This window comes from Natrix helvetica (genome assembly GCF_964273705.1).
Source record: "Natrix helvetica genome assembly, chromosome: 2".
NCBI classification, from domain to species: Eukaryota; Metazoa; Chordata; class Lepidosauria; order Squamata; family Natricidae; genus Natrix; species Natrix helvetica.
Genome location: NC_138552.1, coordinates 31,406,594 through 31,424,128, shown reverse-complemented (window position 1 = coordinate 31,424,128; position 17,535 = coordinate 31,406,594). Strand labels below are relative to the sequence as shown.

General features: G+C 40.7%; 1 protein-coding gene across 1 annotated transcript in view; it reads right to left on the bottom strand.

The window, feature by feature from the left end:
• RNF180 (ring finger protein 180) overlaps positions 1-8,071 on the bottom strand; it is a gene marked incomplete at its 5' end in the record, with an annotated part of 47,716 nt that extends 39,645 nt beyond the window's left edge. Inside the window, 1 exon segment of the mRNA XM_081940646.1 lies at positions 7,890-8,071. Coding sequence (XP_081796772.1) covers positions 7,890-8,071 — 182 coding nt within the window.
• Between the last annotated feature and the right edge of the window lie 9,464 nt (positions 8,072-17,535).

The window sequence follows — 17,535 nt, the reverse complement described above, 5'->3', positions numbered from 1 at the left end:
TTTTGAATTAGATGTGGGAAATGCCACTTTCAAATATCTTCAACCAAGTAATTGAATCCCCTTTCTTTTTTCACAGGCTATTTCCCTGACACACTTTCCTGTCATTAAATGAACCATGACTTACTCAATTAACCTAATTTCTTCTGTTTTTCATATCTCCTGGACTGACCTTTTTATAATTTTTTTATTTATTTAATTTGACTTCTTAGTCGCCCCCTCTCCCCCCAGGGACTCGGGGCGACGTACAATAGCAACGGACACAACAATATAATATGGAGGAGGTGGAAAATAAATAAATAAATTACAGTACTTTAAGACAATTAAAACCCCAATAACAGTTAAAATATAAAATTAAAATTAACAATTAAAAATGCCCAAGAGGTGGGGAAGCTCTAAATTTAAGCCAGGCTGGCTAGTCGAAACAGGTGGGTCTTAAGTTTAATACGGAAGGAGCGGAGGTCAGTTGTTGTCCTAATGTCTGGGGGGAGGTCATTCCAAAGGGTAGGGCCCATCACAGAGAAGGCCCTACTCCTGGGCGCCGCCCTCTGACACTCTCTGGAGGACGGCACCCGGAGAAGTCCCTCTCTGTGCGAGCGAATAGGTCACAGGGATGTGTGGGGCAGGACGCGATCCCGCAGGTAACTAGGCCCTGTGCCATGGAGCGCTTTAAAGATGGTGACTAACACCTTGAAGCGCACCCGGTAGGCTACAGGAAGCCAGTGCAGCTCGCGCAGGAGAGGTGTTATATGGGAGAACCTCGTTAATATATTAAGACTGAAATGGGCTTGGCTAGTATGTGCCTCACTGTGTGATTTGTGTACTCGGGAGTATTGCAAGAATAACCTGTACAAAACAATGTTAGATTCGTACACAGAAATGGCAGTAATAATCTGTCAGAGCAAAAACAATTAGTGGCATCATGAATACTTGTTAAAAACGTGCCCATGACTACTTAGTATCCCATGGTGGGTTCATAATAAAAAGGGCATTTAGCGACTGAGTAACAGTGACAACCCCCTATTTGTTGGCAGGGCTCAGCATTGCTCTCTAAAATATCTCATTAGTTGGGATCCTACTGAGAAAACTGAATAGAAAGAATTTCTCCTTTGTTTCACAAAAAAGCTGTCCCACATAATCCCATTTGCCTAGTGACACAAGGAGTAAAAATTAGACTATCCTCTTATTATTGAACACATTAGGAAAATGGGTTAAGTCAATGCTTCCCATACTTTTTTCTTTATTACCCAAAATCACTTATCAGAAAGTCCTTTTTACCCAGTGTAGGTTAAACACTTTAAGTCAATTTAGATATCTCTCTTGTGATTCCGTAATGGGTTTTTTTTGTGTCATTACCCAAATAACTTACCACAATTTGGGTAAGTAATAACAACAACAACAACAACAACAACAACAACAACAACAACAACAACCCCTCCGAGGAGCTTTACGTCGTGGTGGAGAGGCTTGCATGGTCTAGTGATCCTAAGGGCTATGCTGAACAGGTGCAACCATATCAGACAGGTCTTAGGTGAAGGGCCAGACAAAATTTGCTCCACAACCCATTCAAACATGGTGAATACGAGAAAAATGAAATTTATGCTAGCTGAACCGTCACCCAGATTAACAAGGGTTCCGTTGGATGCTATGGCTCCTGGCATCCTGTGCAAAATGAGCTACAGGGCTCAGCAATGCCCTCTACATGGGGCTTCCCCTGGGACGCGCCCGAAGACTACAGTTAGTCCAGAACGCAGCCGCGCGGGCCATTACGGGGAGTACTAGGTACTCCCACATAACACCTCTCCTGCGCGAGCTGCACTGGCTGCCTGTGGTTTTTCGGGTGCGTTTCAAGGTATTGATTACCATCTTTAAAGCGCTCCATGGCACAGGACCTAGTTACCTGCGGGATTGCATCCTGCCGCACACATCCCTGCGACCAATTCGCTCTCACAGGGAGGGACTTCTCCTGGTGCCGTCCACCAAGCAATGCCAACGGGCGGCGCCTAGGAGTAGAGCCTTCTCTGTGATGGGCCCAACCCTCTGGAATGACCTCCCCTCCGATATCAGAACTACCACCGACTTCCGCTCCTTCCGACAAAAACTAAAGACTCACCTGTTTCGATTAGCCGGCTTGGCCCATTCATAGTTTTATTTTACCTCCTGGCAGATATTTTTTAATTGGGAATTTCTGGGGTAACTTTTTAGGGGTTGTTTTTTAAATATTGTATTTTAAATGCTTTACTTGAATGTACAGTTTTTATAACCTCCTCCATTTAAGCATTTAAGTATTTAAATATTTAAGTATGTGTATATATATATTTATGTATTCTTTTTATGTATTCCATTGACTGTACACCACCCCGAGTCCCTTTTGGGAGAGGGGGCGGTCTAGAAATATGAAATAAAGCAAAGCTCCCTTTGCCAGGCAACCAGGGCACGGAGCCAACAAGCTACTGGAAGAAAAAGCAAAAAAGCGAAAAATCTGGACTAGGGAAGAAAACATCTCTATTAAGGAAGCTTACTATCAGACTGAGCCAGAAAACCGTGGATTTGGAAGGTGAACCACACAGACTGTGATATCAGTGAACAAAGGCTAATGGACCAATGACGTGTAATTCTGAGCCACAGATTTTTCACTACAGCAGAATTAACAGGAATTGAAGAGAAAGCAACTAATGGTCTGAGTATATCAACAAAGAAGAGTAACATCAAGAATGATTTGCAGACTCAAAAGCAAACTGAGGAAGAAACAGAGGAAGAGGCTGCTGAAATGGATGAAGATAAAGAACAAGGAAGCACTGAAGAGCAAGCACCAACAGATAGAGCTCAATTAGCTGAGAAAACAAAGCATCAAATGGAAGATGCTGAAAGAACATGTTTGCTAAAGCTGAACCAAGTGAACCGGAAAGAATTGAGAAATGTACTAAAAAAGGTCAATGAGGCTGTGCAAACCATTCAAACCACTACATTAGCTGAAACAAACCAGCTGATGTATGCTGCAGCCTTCATAACCACCAAAGAATTGGGTTTGAAAATACAAAGGAACCAAAGAGGCAAGAAGGGGAAACCTAAGTGGAAAATTCGGTTGGAATTGAAGATCAAAAAATTTCGTGGAGACTTGAGCAACTTGAAGAACCTAAGGCAAGGTCAGCTAAAGCAGGTCAAAAGCAGCCTGGAAGCAAGATACGATTTGGAGAATAAGGAGATTGCAGTAGTAATCGAAGAGCTGAAGAAGAGGGCTGTTGCCATTGCTGAAAAGATTAAACAGTATGAAAATCGAGTAACTTAGTTCAAGGAAAACTCACAGTTCAGAGAAAATCAGCACCAGTTTTATAAGAGCTTAGAAAGTGGAGATGGAGTAACAACAAATGAAAAGCCTGATAAAGAGAAAGCTCTGAAATTCTGGAAGAATTTGTGGGAAAACAACAAGAAGCACAACAGAAATGCAATATGGATCAAGCAGGTTGAGGATTCTATTAAAGTGCATAAAATGGAAGACATGAAAATAACAAAAGAAATGGTGCAAAGGCAGTCAAGAAAAGTGAAGAATTGGAGTGCACCTGGACCAGATGAGCTACATGATTTCTGGCTAAAGGCACTTACAAGTATGTATGAAAGATTGGCAGGCCAAATGAATCAGATCTTAAAAGCACCTGAAAATGATGAATGGATGACAACTGGAAGGACATTTTTGATCCAAAAAGATAAAGAAAATGGAAAGGACTCTGGAAACTATAGGCCAATCACCTGTTTGCCAACAACATGCAAACTCCCTACTGGTATCATTGCAAACCAAATTTACGGATACTTGGGAAGAAATGACTTGCTTCCTGTAGAACAGAAAGGATGCTGCAAAAATTCAAGAGGAACAAAGGACCAACTTCTGATTGACAAGCTAATCCTAAAGAATTCAAAGAAAAGACAAACCAAGCTGTTCATGGCTTGGATAGACTATAAGAAAGCGTTTGATTCAGTTCCCCACAGCTGGATCAAGAAATGCCTGAAAATCTCATCTGGTCCAGATGCACTCCAATTCTTTACTGTTGTTGTTGTTGTTGTTGTTGTTGTTGTTGTTGTTGTTATTATTATTATTATTATTATTATTATTATTATTATTATTATTATTATTATACCACCCAGATTTGGGAAGCACTAGGTTAAATTGTTAGAAAAGTTTCTGATTTGCTGCCCTTAAGCTAAGACATCAGAAATGGAGCATTTTGTTTGATAAGGAAAAAACAACAATCACTCTATCAAAGGCAGTTTTTCATTTATGTCCCTTTTGTGACCATAGCCTGCATGGTAGCCAGCAAACTCAAAGCCACAATCACCAGGGTAAGATCGCTCCTTAACACATACATAGTTAGAATATCCCTATTCCTGCCTCTGTTGGACATAAGAAAGAGGGTTTTTTTTTTGTTTGTTTGTTTTAAAAAGGAAGTTGAAATCTGTGAGGAGGGGCTTAGTGAAGAGTTAGATGCTTCCACTTCCCTCAGAAGCATCTAATTAATGGGTGAGAGGCTGGATAGATAATGAAGAATACCTGTGGCTTTCTTCCCCCAATCCTGGCTTGTCCTTTATATATGACCTACTTATCATGGGATGTGAAGCAAAGCCAGCCTGTTTCAAAAAACCCAGGCTGAAGTCTGCACATGGCTATTGCTGGCAGGGAGAAAGCTGCCAAAAGCTCCATCCAACTGTCACCTCTTGATAAATTCCAGGATAAGAACTGAAGAGAGAAAGCCAGAAACATGGAATAGTTTTGGCAGCCAAAATTAGTGTAGGAGTCAAACAAGAAGGGCCAAAGGTATCAAGAAGATCAGCTGCCATGTTAGAGGGTGGACAGGAAGTACAAAAGAAGTCCAGGGGAGAAAGTGACTAAGAATGCCAGCTAATGGTCATGTAGATTAGGGAGGTAGAGACTTAGCTAGCAGGAGATTGGCTAAAAAAATCAAAAACACTGGTGGTGGACTGAAGGTGGCTCCATAAAATTAATTCTTTCTTTCTTTCTTTCTTTCTTTCTTTCTTTCTTTCTTTCTTTCTTTCTTTCTTTCTTTCTTTCTTTCTCTCTCTCTCTCTCTCTCTCTCTCTCTCTCTCTTTCTTTCTTTCTCTCTCTCTCTCTCTCTTCTGTTCCCTCCCTCCTTCCTTCCCTCCTTCCTTCCTCTTTATATTTTCTATTTTTTCTTTTAGTTTTTTTGCTACTGCAATAATAGTCCTTAATGATTTAAAAAAGAAAGAATGAATGAAACAGTCGTCAAGAAAAAGTCAGGATGGCAGCACCAAAAAAAGTGCATAGGCAGCCAAAAGCAAAGGTGAAGCTGGCAGCAAAGCAGAAGCAGGAATAGTAGCAGCAAAGCTGTCAAAAGCCAAGACCTCTTCAATCCACTAGTCCAGGGGTGTCCAAACTTGGGAACTTTAAGACTTGTGGACTTCAACTCCCAGAATTCCCCAGCCAGCCATGCTGGCTGGGGAATACTGGGAGTTGAAGTCCACAAGTCTTAAAGTTCCCAAGTTTGGACACCCCTGCACTAGTCCACCCTAGACAATCTCTGTCATGGTTTTATTGATTTTTATTGGTTTAGGGGTGCATGAAATTGTCCTTGGCATAATACATTTTATTCTACTTTACTTTTAATCTTGTTTAATAAACAGTTCACAGCGATTGCAGAGGCACCAGCAAGGGGAGATATTCAGAACAAAACCAGGAAAGGATGAATGTAAAAGAAAATAACTTCTCATACCTTAAATTATTTTAGGGAATAGCCAACCAGCCCTGCTCATACATTTAACAGGTGTTGGCTTGGGACTTAGTAACTATTAGAAAGGGAATATGGAAAGTATACTAATTGACAACAGGGTACAAAGCAAGTGTCAGTTTAGAACTTTATGAAGAAAAAAACTTTATTTTTACAGATGATTTCCATTAGCTGTTGATCTGCACGAGTCTTGAGATTGTGCCATCGCAAAAAGAACCCTGACACTGGAATCTCCAAGTAGTTGGATAAATCTTAATATTTAAGTTCTCTTCTGATTAGTAATAGTTTGAGCAGAAGACTTCATCTGTAGCCGGCTATCACCACTTTGGGGTCTAATTGGAGTATATTTTTCTTTTGGATTGCTCTTTTTAAAACAATTGTCAGGCTGTTGTTACTTCAATCTGAACCTCCCTATATGTGTGCTAAATGCACAGTATAAAATCTGAAGTTTAAAAGGTTTAAAACTTTAAATTTTCATAGATCTGAGCTGAAGGGAAATGTTTTTGGGGAAAGAACTAAGAACATCTCAGACAGACAAACGTAGGAGGACATATCAGGAGGTTCAGCTTGACGGTTGGCAGTTTATTGTAATTATTACTATTTTTTTTAAGCTAGGAAATCATGAGAAAGGGAGGCTGCCAGAGAGAATTTGGTTAATCTGTTATTCATAACAGAAAGGTAAGATAAAGGTAGAACATCAAAAGAATTAAAATCCTCCTGAGTGGTTATGAATCCTTTCTAGTGACAAACAGAGCAATGAATACATAATTACTCTTCTGTTTTATTTTTCTGCAGCATAATTTGCCATTTGCACAAGTAGGCAATGCTTGTAATTTGGATGTATTTAGGTTGGGGTTAGGAAGGACAGAAATTGAAGACCATTCAAGTTATGAAAGACTGGATTAAGATATAGCAGAGGTAAATAGCTTGAAGCCTCTACCTAAACAGATGAGGTCTATGAGTAAAGAAATTTACATAGTTAAAAGTAGGGCATCTTAATGGCAGTTAATTTTAGCTAGGCTCACTTGGATTCATAGATAATTCCATTCTGATTTCCTATCTTTGCCAATCAGAAGCTGAGATAGAAACACAAAATCTTTTTTTTTATCAAGCAAAATGACCATCTCTCTCTGCTGCTTATTCCTGCATATAAGCCTTAGTTTCTCAGAGAGAAACCAACAGTGAAGCAGGTGAGGATTTGGGTGGAGGGAGCTGTAGAAGCATTACAAGATTGCTTTGAGTGCATAGGTTGGGGCATCAGATAACCAACATATTATAAATGTAGAGGAGGATGCTACCACCGTGTGTGCCTATATTCAAAAGTGCATTGCGGATGTCTGTGTCCTTAAAAATGTTGTGAGGGCTAATAAAAAACTATGGATTACATATGAGTTTTGCAAGGCATTGACAACACGGAATGTGGCTTTCAAATCTGATGATATGCTGGCACTTGGGACAGCCAGAGCCAATTTGAAAAGGGCCATAAAAAGAGCAAAGCAGGCCAATTGTCAGAAAGTTCAGAACTTTTTTCAGGACCCGATAAACACCAGATATCTGTGGCAAGGCATCCAGGCCATTATAGACTATAAGACGGCTCCATCGTGTTGTGATGGTGACACTGACTTTTAAAATGAGCTGAACACATATTTTGGAATATTCGAGGCATCAAATAGCTTCCCTGTGAGGAAAGCTGTACCCCATCCTGATGAGCAGGTGCTTAGCTTTGAAGTTAGGCCCAGATAATATCCCTGGTTGTGTTCTTAGGGAATGTGCAGACGAGTTGGTTTGTCTTCTTACAGATATTTTCGATCTTTCACTGCAGCAGGCAGTCATCTCATCATGTTTTAAAACAGCCATTATTTTGCCAGTGCCAAAAAAGTACAATTACGCCATTCAATGATTACTGTCCAGTTACATTTACACCCATCATTATGAAATGTTTTGAAAGGCTGATAAAGGACATTATGGTATCTAGCCTCCCTCCAGCATTTGACTCGCTTCAGTTTGCTTACCATCCAAATCGCTCTACAGAGGATGCTGTTTCTTCTGCTCTCCATCTGAGCTTGGCACACTTAAGAGGAAAGAAATACTCACGTGCAAATTCTGTTTGTTGACTTCAGTTCAGCACTGAATACCACCGCTCCTCAGCATCTAAGTAGACAAACTGGGCCTTTTGGGCTTTAATACTCCTTTGTGCAACTGGATTCTTGATTTTCTTATTGACAGGCCCCAGTATGTGCGAGTTGGGACTAATATTACTGACACCATTTTCTTGAGCACAGGTTCTCCTCAGGGCTGAGTGTCCTAAGACCGCCATGATTCACCTCGTTGATCCACGACTGTTGTGCATGGTTTACCACCAATCATATTGTAACATATGTGGATGATACAACAGTAGTGGGCCTTGTTCAGGATGACAATGAGGGTGCTTGCCACAAGGAGGTAGAAGGTTTGGTGAACTGGTGTAATAAAAACAGCCTAGTTTTAAACTTTGGAACAACGAAAGAGATCATTGTCGATTTCAGAGAAGGAGGCACAGCCATACACTTCTGTGTACTAATGATTCACCTGTGGAGGTGGTTAACAGCATCAGGTTTCTGGGTGTGCAGCTAACCAGTAGGCCATCTTGGTCACTCAACATCAACACACTGGTGAAATGGGTGCAGCAGCACCTGCATTTTCTGTGCCACATGAGAAAAGTACATCGTCCTTCCCCTGTCCTTGCCACTTTCTATAGAGGGACAATCGCATACAGCCTTCATCTACTGCTAAAAGTTCTTATTCTAGATGCTACAAGATGTTGCTTCAGTTTGGTTGTCTTCTTCTAATTGCTACCAAGTTCCCAGCAAAGGTCCAAGTTGATCTCCCACCAACTTGGTGGGAGACCAACTTGCTCTTTATCATAACTAGCAGTCCTGGCAGTTGAATGATAGTCCTCTTAAAGTAGAAGGTTGACATCCAGATAAGGTTAGGCCGGGCAGTAAGGCCCTGACTCCTTCAAGCATGCAACAGGAGATTGATCACCCTATCTGCCTGACTAGGCTGAAACAAAGGAGCCAGGAACTTGGTACAATTATATCCTTATATGGCAGTCAAGCAAAGCTAATGTATATCCTGTCACTAGGGTGTTGATGTGTACATGGCCTATGTGACACGGGAAGAAGGTGTACTTTGAACAATGATCAATATCCTGGGTAATAGAGTAAAAAAACATTGTGGCTAACTACCCTTCAGGGTTCAGATTCTGCTTGAGCTATCGCTGCTGAACCTTGCGCAATAAACCTTTCCCTTCGACAAAGAGCTGGTGTGGTCTCTTTTCTGCAACACTCTTGCTTGCTTGTATCAGCTGGTACATTCGAGTTGCCTTTGCTTCCCCATGTGTGTGCTGTCTGTTTATTACCTTTCCTCCTCCACACCCCTCCCTCCTTTCAGCATTTGCTTTTGTAATCTAAGAACCTAGGAGGAGGATGCTGTCTCTGGACATCACATTAGAGAGTGATTCAGTTATCACAGGCAGCTGGAATAACTGGTTTGGATGCTTGTGAGTAAAGTTGTGAGCCAATGAATGAATGAATAAGTGAGGGAGGGAAATAGGGTGAGAAGCATTTCTGCCTGGCTGCGGATACTTTTCCCAACTTCACTCCATCACAGCCCAGTCAATCAGTTCATTCCAGATAATTCCCTGAAATGCCACTTTTTTGTATAAAGTATGAGCTTAAGAGTGCAAAATCTGAAATATTATACAGTTACAAAACTATGAAACATCACACAAACTCTAAATCCATACAATGTTTTCTGATAGAAGTGTTCAAGAGTATGACTTGCAGTAATGCCAAAATAATGACACTTTAATGAAAAAAAAGTGGAAGTTGAGCTATGGGTATTTTAAAATACCCATAGGAATTTTAGAATCATTGGACTGAGGCAACATTTATTTTCAATGATTGCTACAAATCAAATATTAATGAAATAAGATTAAGGCATTGATGGGGCAATTTATTTCATCACTGGAACTTGCAATTCTTCATCTGTTTCTTAGATTATAGCCTTATAGTTACATCTTTTTATAAAAAGATTTATTGGTCAACATTAACCATTTTTAAAAAGCTGTCTTTGGTCCCACAGAAGAGAGACAGTTAATAAGATGGATTGAACAAGATCTATTTCACTGTGTGAATTGTTTGCCAATGTCAGCCTGGAAATGCCAGGATATTGCCTATCCCTTAACAAGACCCTGAAGAAAAAAGGAGAGAGGTAAGGGGCAAATAACATGGATTTTGTGATTTTGTATGTTAATCTGATTGATATTCTCTCTTTTAAAGCGATGTTCAGATTTATCAGCTTTTAACATTCCTAAACTGATAAACAAGGTGGAGACTTACCTCCAGAGAAGAAGTTTGTTAGTACAACTTGGGATCTGGCTTATCTCTTTTGTCAACTCTAAACAATTACACTCATTCTGATGCCAGACCTCATTTTAATGTACATGTGTGATATTATGGGATACAAATATGCAACGTGTTTGACTACATGTAACTGATTTCCTACACAAAGGGGAGGTTACTTTTATTCTGCCCAAACCACTTTCCTCTTGCATTTTCTTTGTTGGGTTAACTATAAAAAGAAGGGAAACATGGGGCTCAAGGTTCTTTCTCTTCCTTTTTCATAGAGAGACCCACTTTATCAGAGTACCCTAATAAACTGCTTTTAAATGATCACCCAACTTAGTTGCTTACTGGAAAGGTAACCTGAGGCAGAATCTAGAGCCAGCTTTGGCTTTCTGAGGTAACAACACAAAAACAGAAGAAACCCTCCCCTCCCACATACTATGTAACTTCATTTTCCTTCATTCCATCAATGAGGAGAATAGCTCCGAGATCCAGTTTGTCTGGAGCTGCATGTGGCTCTTTCATCCCTTTGCTGTGGCTCCCTGTCGAACAAAATATGTGTTACAACTGCCAATGTGCAATATCCACCGGCACACAATTTATTGAGGTTTTGGACCCATCTTTCTTTTCAGAGCTCAAAATGTTTTTGTTGCATGCAGAAATTTAAAAAAATGTTTTCTCTGTAGCAGTTCATCGATTTCATAAATGCGACCCACTATAGTTGTTTTATACATAGCATAAAGGTAAAAAAGTAATATATGCAGTGCTATCTTCGTTTTAGATGTCAAAAGGATTTTGTGGCTCCCAGGGTTTTCATTTCTGTGGGAGACGAGTCCAAATGGCTCTTTGAGTGTTTAAAGTTGCCGAACCCTGGTCTAGTGGTTAAGGCACCAGCAGGGGTGGGTTCCTGCCAGTTCTAACCTCTTCTATAGAAGAGGTTCCACAAATCTACCGTGCCATTTAGAACCAGTTCCAGCTCCCTCCCCCCGCCCATCCGCACCACGCTTGCGCCACCTGCCGCTCACTGATTGGCTGGCTCACCAATCACCCCGCCCGCCTCTAAGAGTCCTATCTAAACCTTAAAGTCTTAAAGCTGTCAAGTATGAACATCCCTGGTTTTTTTTTCCTAAAAGGTTAGGGGTGCAAGGGTCTTGTAACTTGACAGCGTTAAGACTTTCCCAATTCAATGCCAGAGTTCCTGAGCCAACATGACTGGAGGAGGAATTCTGGGAGGTGAAGTCCACAGGTCTTAAAGCTGTCAAGTTTGAACACCCCTGGGGTATTTTTTTCTAAAGGGTTAGGGGTGCAAGGGTCTTGTAACTTGACAGCGTTAAGACTTTCCCACTTCAATGCCAGAGTTCCTGAGCCAACATGACTGGAGGAGGAATTCTGGGAGTTGAAGTCCACAAGTCTTAAAGCTGTCAAGTTTGAACACCCCTGGGGTATTTTTTTCTAAAGGGTTAGGGGTGCAAGGGTCTTGTAACTTAACAGCTTTAGGACTTGCGTGCTTCAAATACCAGAGTTTCTGAGCCAACATTTTGGTTGCTAAGCAAGAGCATTGTTAAATGAGTTTCACCACATTTTACAACTTGGCCACGCCCACCCAGTCACATGACTGCCAAGCCACTCCCACTTGGTCACATGGATGGCAAGGCACTCCCACCCGGTCACATGGCTGGCAAGCCACTCCCACAAAGCAGACCACACCTACAGAAGAGGTTCTAAAAAATTTTGAAACCCACCACTGGGCACCAGGCTAGAAACCAGAAGACTTTTGAGTTTGACTTCTACCTTAGGCATCAAAGCCAGCTGGGTTATTTTGGGCCAGTCATTCTCTCTCAAACCAACTCATCTTGCAGGGCTGTTATTGTGGAGAAAAAAAGGAGTAGGAAGGAATATTGAATTATATATAAACATTATAAAGGGAGGATAAAAATAAATAAATAAACATAGGTGCCTGCAATCAAAAGGCTGCACCATTTCTCTGGAAGAGGCTTTTAAGTGCTGGCATAACATGCACTCTTGAGAGCCAAGGCCTGTCTTAATCCAGAATTTTGCTCTGACAGTACTTCACTAGTCCTCTGAGGTGCTTATGAACAAGAGATACTCCTATTCCTCCCTCATCTTTATTTCCCTGGAACTGGCATTTCAAAGCATGCTATAGGGCAAAAAAGGGGAAAAAATGAAGAAAAATAGAAAAGAAGTAAAAAAAAAAGTAGCTTTTAATTTTCTTAATAACAGTTTTACGTATTACTATAGGTTTACCTCTTGCACTATGATCATAATATATTCCTCTTTTTCTATAATCTATTTTGTTTGATCATCAAGCCCATACATCATAGGATGTTTTTGTTTTACAAAAACGTCTGTGAAGAGATAGCAGTCAGCAATAAATGTAGATATTTATTTTCTCTGATACAGTCAGTTTATCTATCTCAACAAATCACATCATTTTCACCAATTATTCCTTCATTGCGCTTAATAGCAAATCTTTCTATTTTTGTGCCTGCTATAATAATCTTCATGCAGTTAATCATGTAAAGAACAAACATAAAAGGTTTCTGCATATAATCCTAGCAGCTTTTCTCCCAAGGCCACTTTATTCCTTTTGTAATATTCTCACAATTTTAAAGGCCTTTGGGGAAATAGGGAGGAAACGGGCAATCTTTATCAGTTTCTTTACTGTAAAGTGTAACGGGGGTCATATCCATTACACTTAATTTATTTTATAAGACTAAAAATGTTTTGAGGTGTCACCATATTTCTAACTATAGATCTTGTTTTTTTTTTCCGCATGAGCTGTTAATTATTGAAAATGTGTCAAGAAAAATTTGTTGGCAGCTTGAGCTATGTGTTAAAAGATATACTTTTAAATATTAGATCCAATGTCTTTGTCCAATGCTGAGAAAAGGCATTTACTGCCTAGGTTTTCTAATGGGTGTAATATAAAAACATGCAGATGTGAGCAATTGCTTTCCCTAGGCCACACTAATGGGAGAATACATTCATTTCCTATGCTTATTAAATAAAAACTCTCCAGTTTAGCTATATAGGGCTCTTAATTATGCAAGAATCTATGTTTCCCCCCCCCCCCATAAGAGAGTGTTGCAATCGTTATATGCAAGACTACTCCTTTTCTCATTGTTGCAGATACTGTGCATGTTATCTCTCTGTTTGGAAAAGAATATATTCATGGATTTATTTTTTACTGTCTTCAGCATTATTCTGTGTATTGTTTGCTTTGCCAACTTGAAATGCAATTGGATCAAATAACACCTAACATCTTAGGACTTGTCAAGTGATGGCAGAGCTGAGATGTCAATGTAAAAGCAGCCAATTAAGAATACTAAGGATCACAGTGCTAAACTGAGACAAATGGTCCATTTGACTCAGTATTTTTAAAATCACACCTGCAATGCTGACACTACTACTAAGTCAATCTGAAGACAGACACAGGCAGTGTCTAATCCGCAAACATTCACATGTTCAAGAACTTGCCTAAGATAAACTTGGAAAGTAAAATCTTAGCTTCTAGCTTATGTCTTTGCTCTAGGGCAGTGATGGCGAACCTTTTTTGGCTCGTGTGCCACAAGTGGGGGGAGCGCAGGGGGGTCGAGTGCGGGCGTGCCGCACCCATAATGCAACGCACCCCCCCCAGTGTGCATGTGCGCACAACGCGCGACCCCCCCATTTTTACATATTTTTTTGCCCTCCCCAGGCTCCAAGGGCTTTATAGGAGCCTGGGGAGGGCGAAAAGAGCCTCCCCCGACCCCCCAGAGGCCCTCCGGAGGCTTCAGGGACTGTCCGGAGGCTTCCCCGAAGCATTTGGAGCGCTTAAAATCACCGTCCGAGCAAACTGGAAGTGACTTCTGGGTTGCTCGGAGGGTCATTTTAAGCGCTCCGAAGGCATCGGGGAAGCCTCGGACGGTCCCTGAAGCCTTCGGAGCGCTTAAAACCACCCTCCGAGCAAACCGGAAGTGACTTCCGGGTTGCTCGGAGGGTCGTTTTAAGCGCTCCGAAGGCATCAGGGAAGCCTCGGACGGTCCCTGAAGCCTTCGGAACGCTTAAAACCACCCTCCGAGCAACCTGGAAGTTACTTCGCATGCCCTGACAAATGGCTCCGCGTGCCACTTGTGGCACGCGTGCCATAGGTTCGCCATCACGGCTCTAGGGAAAGCTAACCTTTGAACAATTAAATGTTGCTTATTAGGAGCGAATACAAATTGTAGAAGTTTGGGGAAGACAAGGTTTTCCTCTTTCCTTTTTATCTGCCATATGAAAAATGTGACTTATAATCATTTTTCATAGTTAATGATCTTTGCAGCATCCCAATCAGAGGTGGGTTCGGAGTGGTTCGGCCGAATAGGTAGTACCTCAGCCTGCCACGCCCCTGAACTGGTTCTATCAGCAGCGGCGCCATTTTGATTTTTGGTTCTGCGCAAGCGCAGAACAATCTTCATTGCAAAAATTTAATTTTTCCCCCTTTTCTAATGTTGTGCACATGCACAGACCTTTTTAGGTGCAAATGTGCATGTGCGCCGAACTGGCAGTAATGCCGGCAGGGACTCACCTCTGATCCCATTGATCATGTGAACAAAATTCAGATGCTGGCAACTGGGTCATATTCAGAGGTGGTATTCAGCAGGTCCTGACCAGTTCTGGAGAACTGGTAGCAGAAATTTTGAGTAGTTTGGAGAACCAGTAAATACCACCTGTGATTGACCCTGCCCCCATCTATTCTCTGCCTTCTGCGTCCCAGCTGATCGGTAGGAAATGGGGATTTTGCAGTAACCTTCCCCTGGAGTGGGGAGGGAATGGAGATTTTACAGCATCCTTCCGCTGCCACGCCCACCAAGGCACATTCACAGAACCGGTAGTAAAAATTTTGGAATCCCACCACCAGTCATATTTATGATCTTTGCTGTGTCCCAGGGTCATGTGATCACATTTTGCGACCTTCTGACAAGCAGTCAATGTGGAAGCAACATTGACTTAACAATTTTGTTACTAACTTATCAACTGCAATGATTCACTTAACAACTGTTGCAAGAAAAGTCATAAAACTGGGCAAAACTCACAACATATGTCTGACTTAACAACATAAATTTTGGGCTCAATAGATCAAGGACTGACTACACTACACTACACTATACTATTAGCCCATAAGAATGATTGTTATTAAAGACTATTTCTGCTTTTGTTTCAGTGACAGAATAAATTTATCAGTACACATAAAGAACGTTAAAAGTACTGAGTAGCACCGTTGCTATGATATTACTGGAGAATAAGAGATAGGAAGAACTTTGGTGGATCCCTTTTTAAGATCCTAAGGTCGAGGATTTATATTCATCTATGCCCGAGAAGCAGAGCAATTAAATCTTTGTTTGAAACTGCCATCAACTTTTATCATCTTGTTGTTTATCTTCAGTTCTTCTACGTTTCCAGTTAACGTAGTCATTGTTTTCTTGAAGTTCAAAAAAAGCACTGTTTTATTTATATGCTCCATATTGTTATGATTTAACGCCTGAGAGTATCCAGACCTCAAGAAGAAAAAAACTATGAAATCATCGTATGGTAGCTGTTTTCTTAAATATTTTTTTCTTTCCCCCAAAAGTCCATAAAAGAAGAAGGAACTTCTCTGTGGTGGATCCCTCCCAGTGGAAGATCAACTTTGTGGAGATAAGATTGTTCCCACCTTTATACTCTTTTGACAGGCTCTGAAGACATGGATTTGCCATTGGTCCTAGGGACCCCCCTCACTTTCTGTGTGTGTTTGTGTGTGTTTGTGTGTGTAGGGTTATTGGATTTTGTATCTAGGGTTTTATTTCTGTAAGCTGCCTGGAGTGAGCTGCCCATATACATTTTGTAAATAAATAAATAAATAAACCTTAAGATGGTTAGCCTTTTAAAAATTCTTATCTCAAAACAAGAGATTAGTCAGTTCCCAAGGAGATGTCATATTTTTCTAACTAGTGGAACTCGACTGAAATCAGGAAGTTTTAGTTTGGATTATATATGCACAGGATTGCATTTTAGAGAAAAAGACGAATACATTCAACTTTAATTTATTACAGACTTTTTGTACATAATCTGGATCAGTTTAGCAACAAACTAGAGGGAAGTTGATGCTCTTAATGTTAAATCGTGCTTGTGGAGGAACTTGCAAATGAAATAATTCACAGCTATATATGGATCAGACAACCATACCAACTAGATAACAAATGTGTGAAGTATTTTGCATTGGATATATGACATTGTAATGAGACATTTAATAATGTTCAGCTTTATGTTCCTTTCCTCCTTCATTTTAGCAGTTGATGCAGTTCCCATAAAAAAAACTGTTGGAGACATCTGACTGAAAGAAGTATGAAAAGTGTTCTTAATGGAAAATTTATTTTCTGCTTCATATGAGTGAAGGAAAATCAATGTAGAAATGAATAACAGAGTTGGAAGGGAACTTGGAGGTCTTCTAGTCCAACCTCCTGCTTAGGCAGGAAACCCTACACCACTTCAAACAAATGGTTATCCAACATCTTCTTAAAAACGTCCAGTGTTGGAGCATTCACAGCTTCTGGAGGCAAGTTGTTCCACTGATTAATTGTTCTGTCAGGAAATTTCTCCTTAGTTCTAAGTTGCTTCTCTCCTTGATAAGTTTCCACCCATTGCTTCTTGTCCTGGCCTCAGGTGCTTTGGAGAATAGCTTGAATCCCTCTTCTTTGTGTCAGTCCCTGAGATATTGGAACGCTGCTATCATGTCTCCCCTAGTCCTTCTTTTCATTAAACTGGACATACCCAGTTCTGGCAACCGTTCTTTATTTAAGCCTCCTGTCCCCTAATCATCTTTGTTGCTCTTCTCTGCACTCTTTGGAAGACATTATGGTTTGCTCTATAATGTCTTCTAAACAGTAGTTTTCCATTTTTTAAAATTGTGCACCCTTATTTGCAAACAGGATCAAAGCAGTCATAAACCACAATGTAACATTAAACCAGAAACTCTCATAACCAACAGAAGAAATCAACAGCATCCCAAGCAACAGCTGTAACTTTCACTCCATGTCAGGAAGGTCCTCGTCTCCATCCACTATTTTAAGGCTCTCCAGAAAAGCCAGGTTTTAATGGTTCTTGAGAAACCATTAAAGAGTAGAAGCCAATCTGACAAGGACTTCGGTTCCAAAGAAGCTGTTCTTTACTCATTGTACCTCACCAACTGTCTTTGGATCAAGAAGTTGATCAGATACCAGCACATTTCCCAAACAAATAAAGAACATTGCATGAGTAACTTCCAATTATTTTGGAAATCAAGAGTACCTACATAAAGCGGGTGTCTCCAACTTTGGCAATTTTAAGCCTGGCGGACTTCAGTTCTCAGAATTCCTTTGCTGGCAGGGGAATG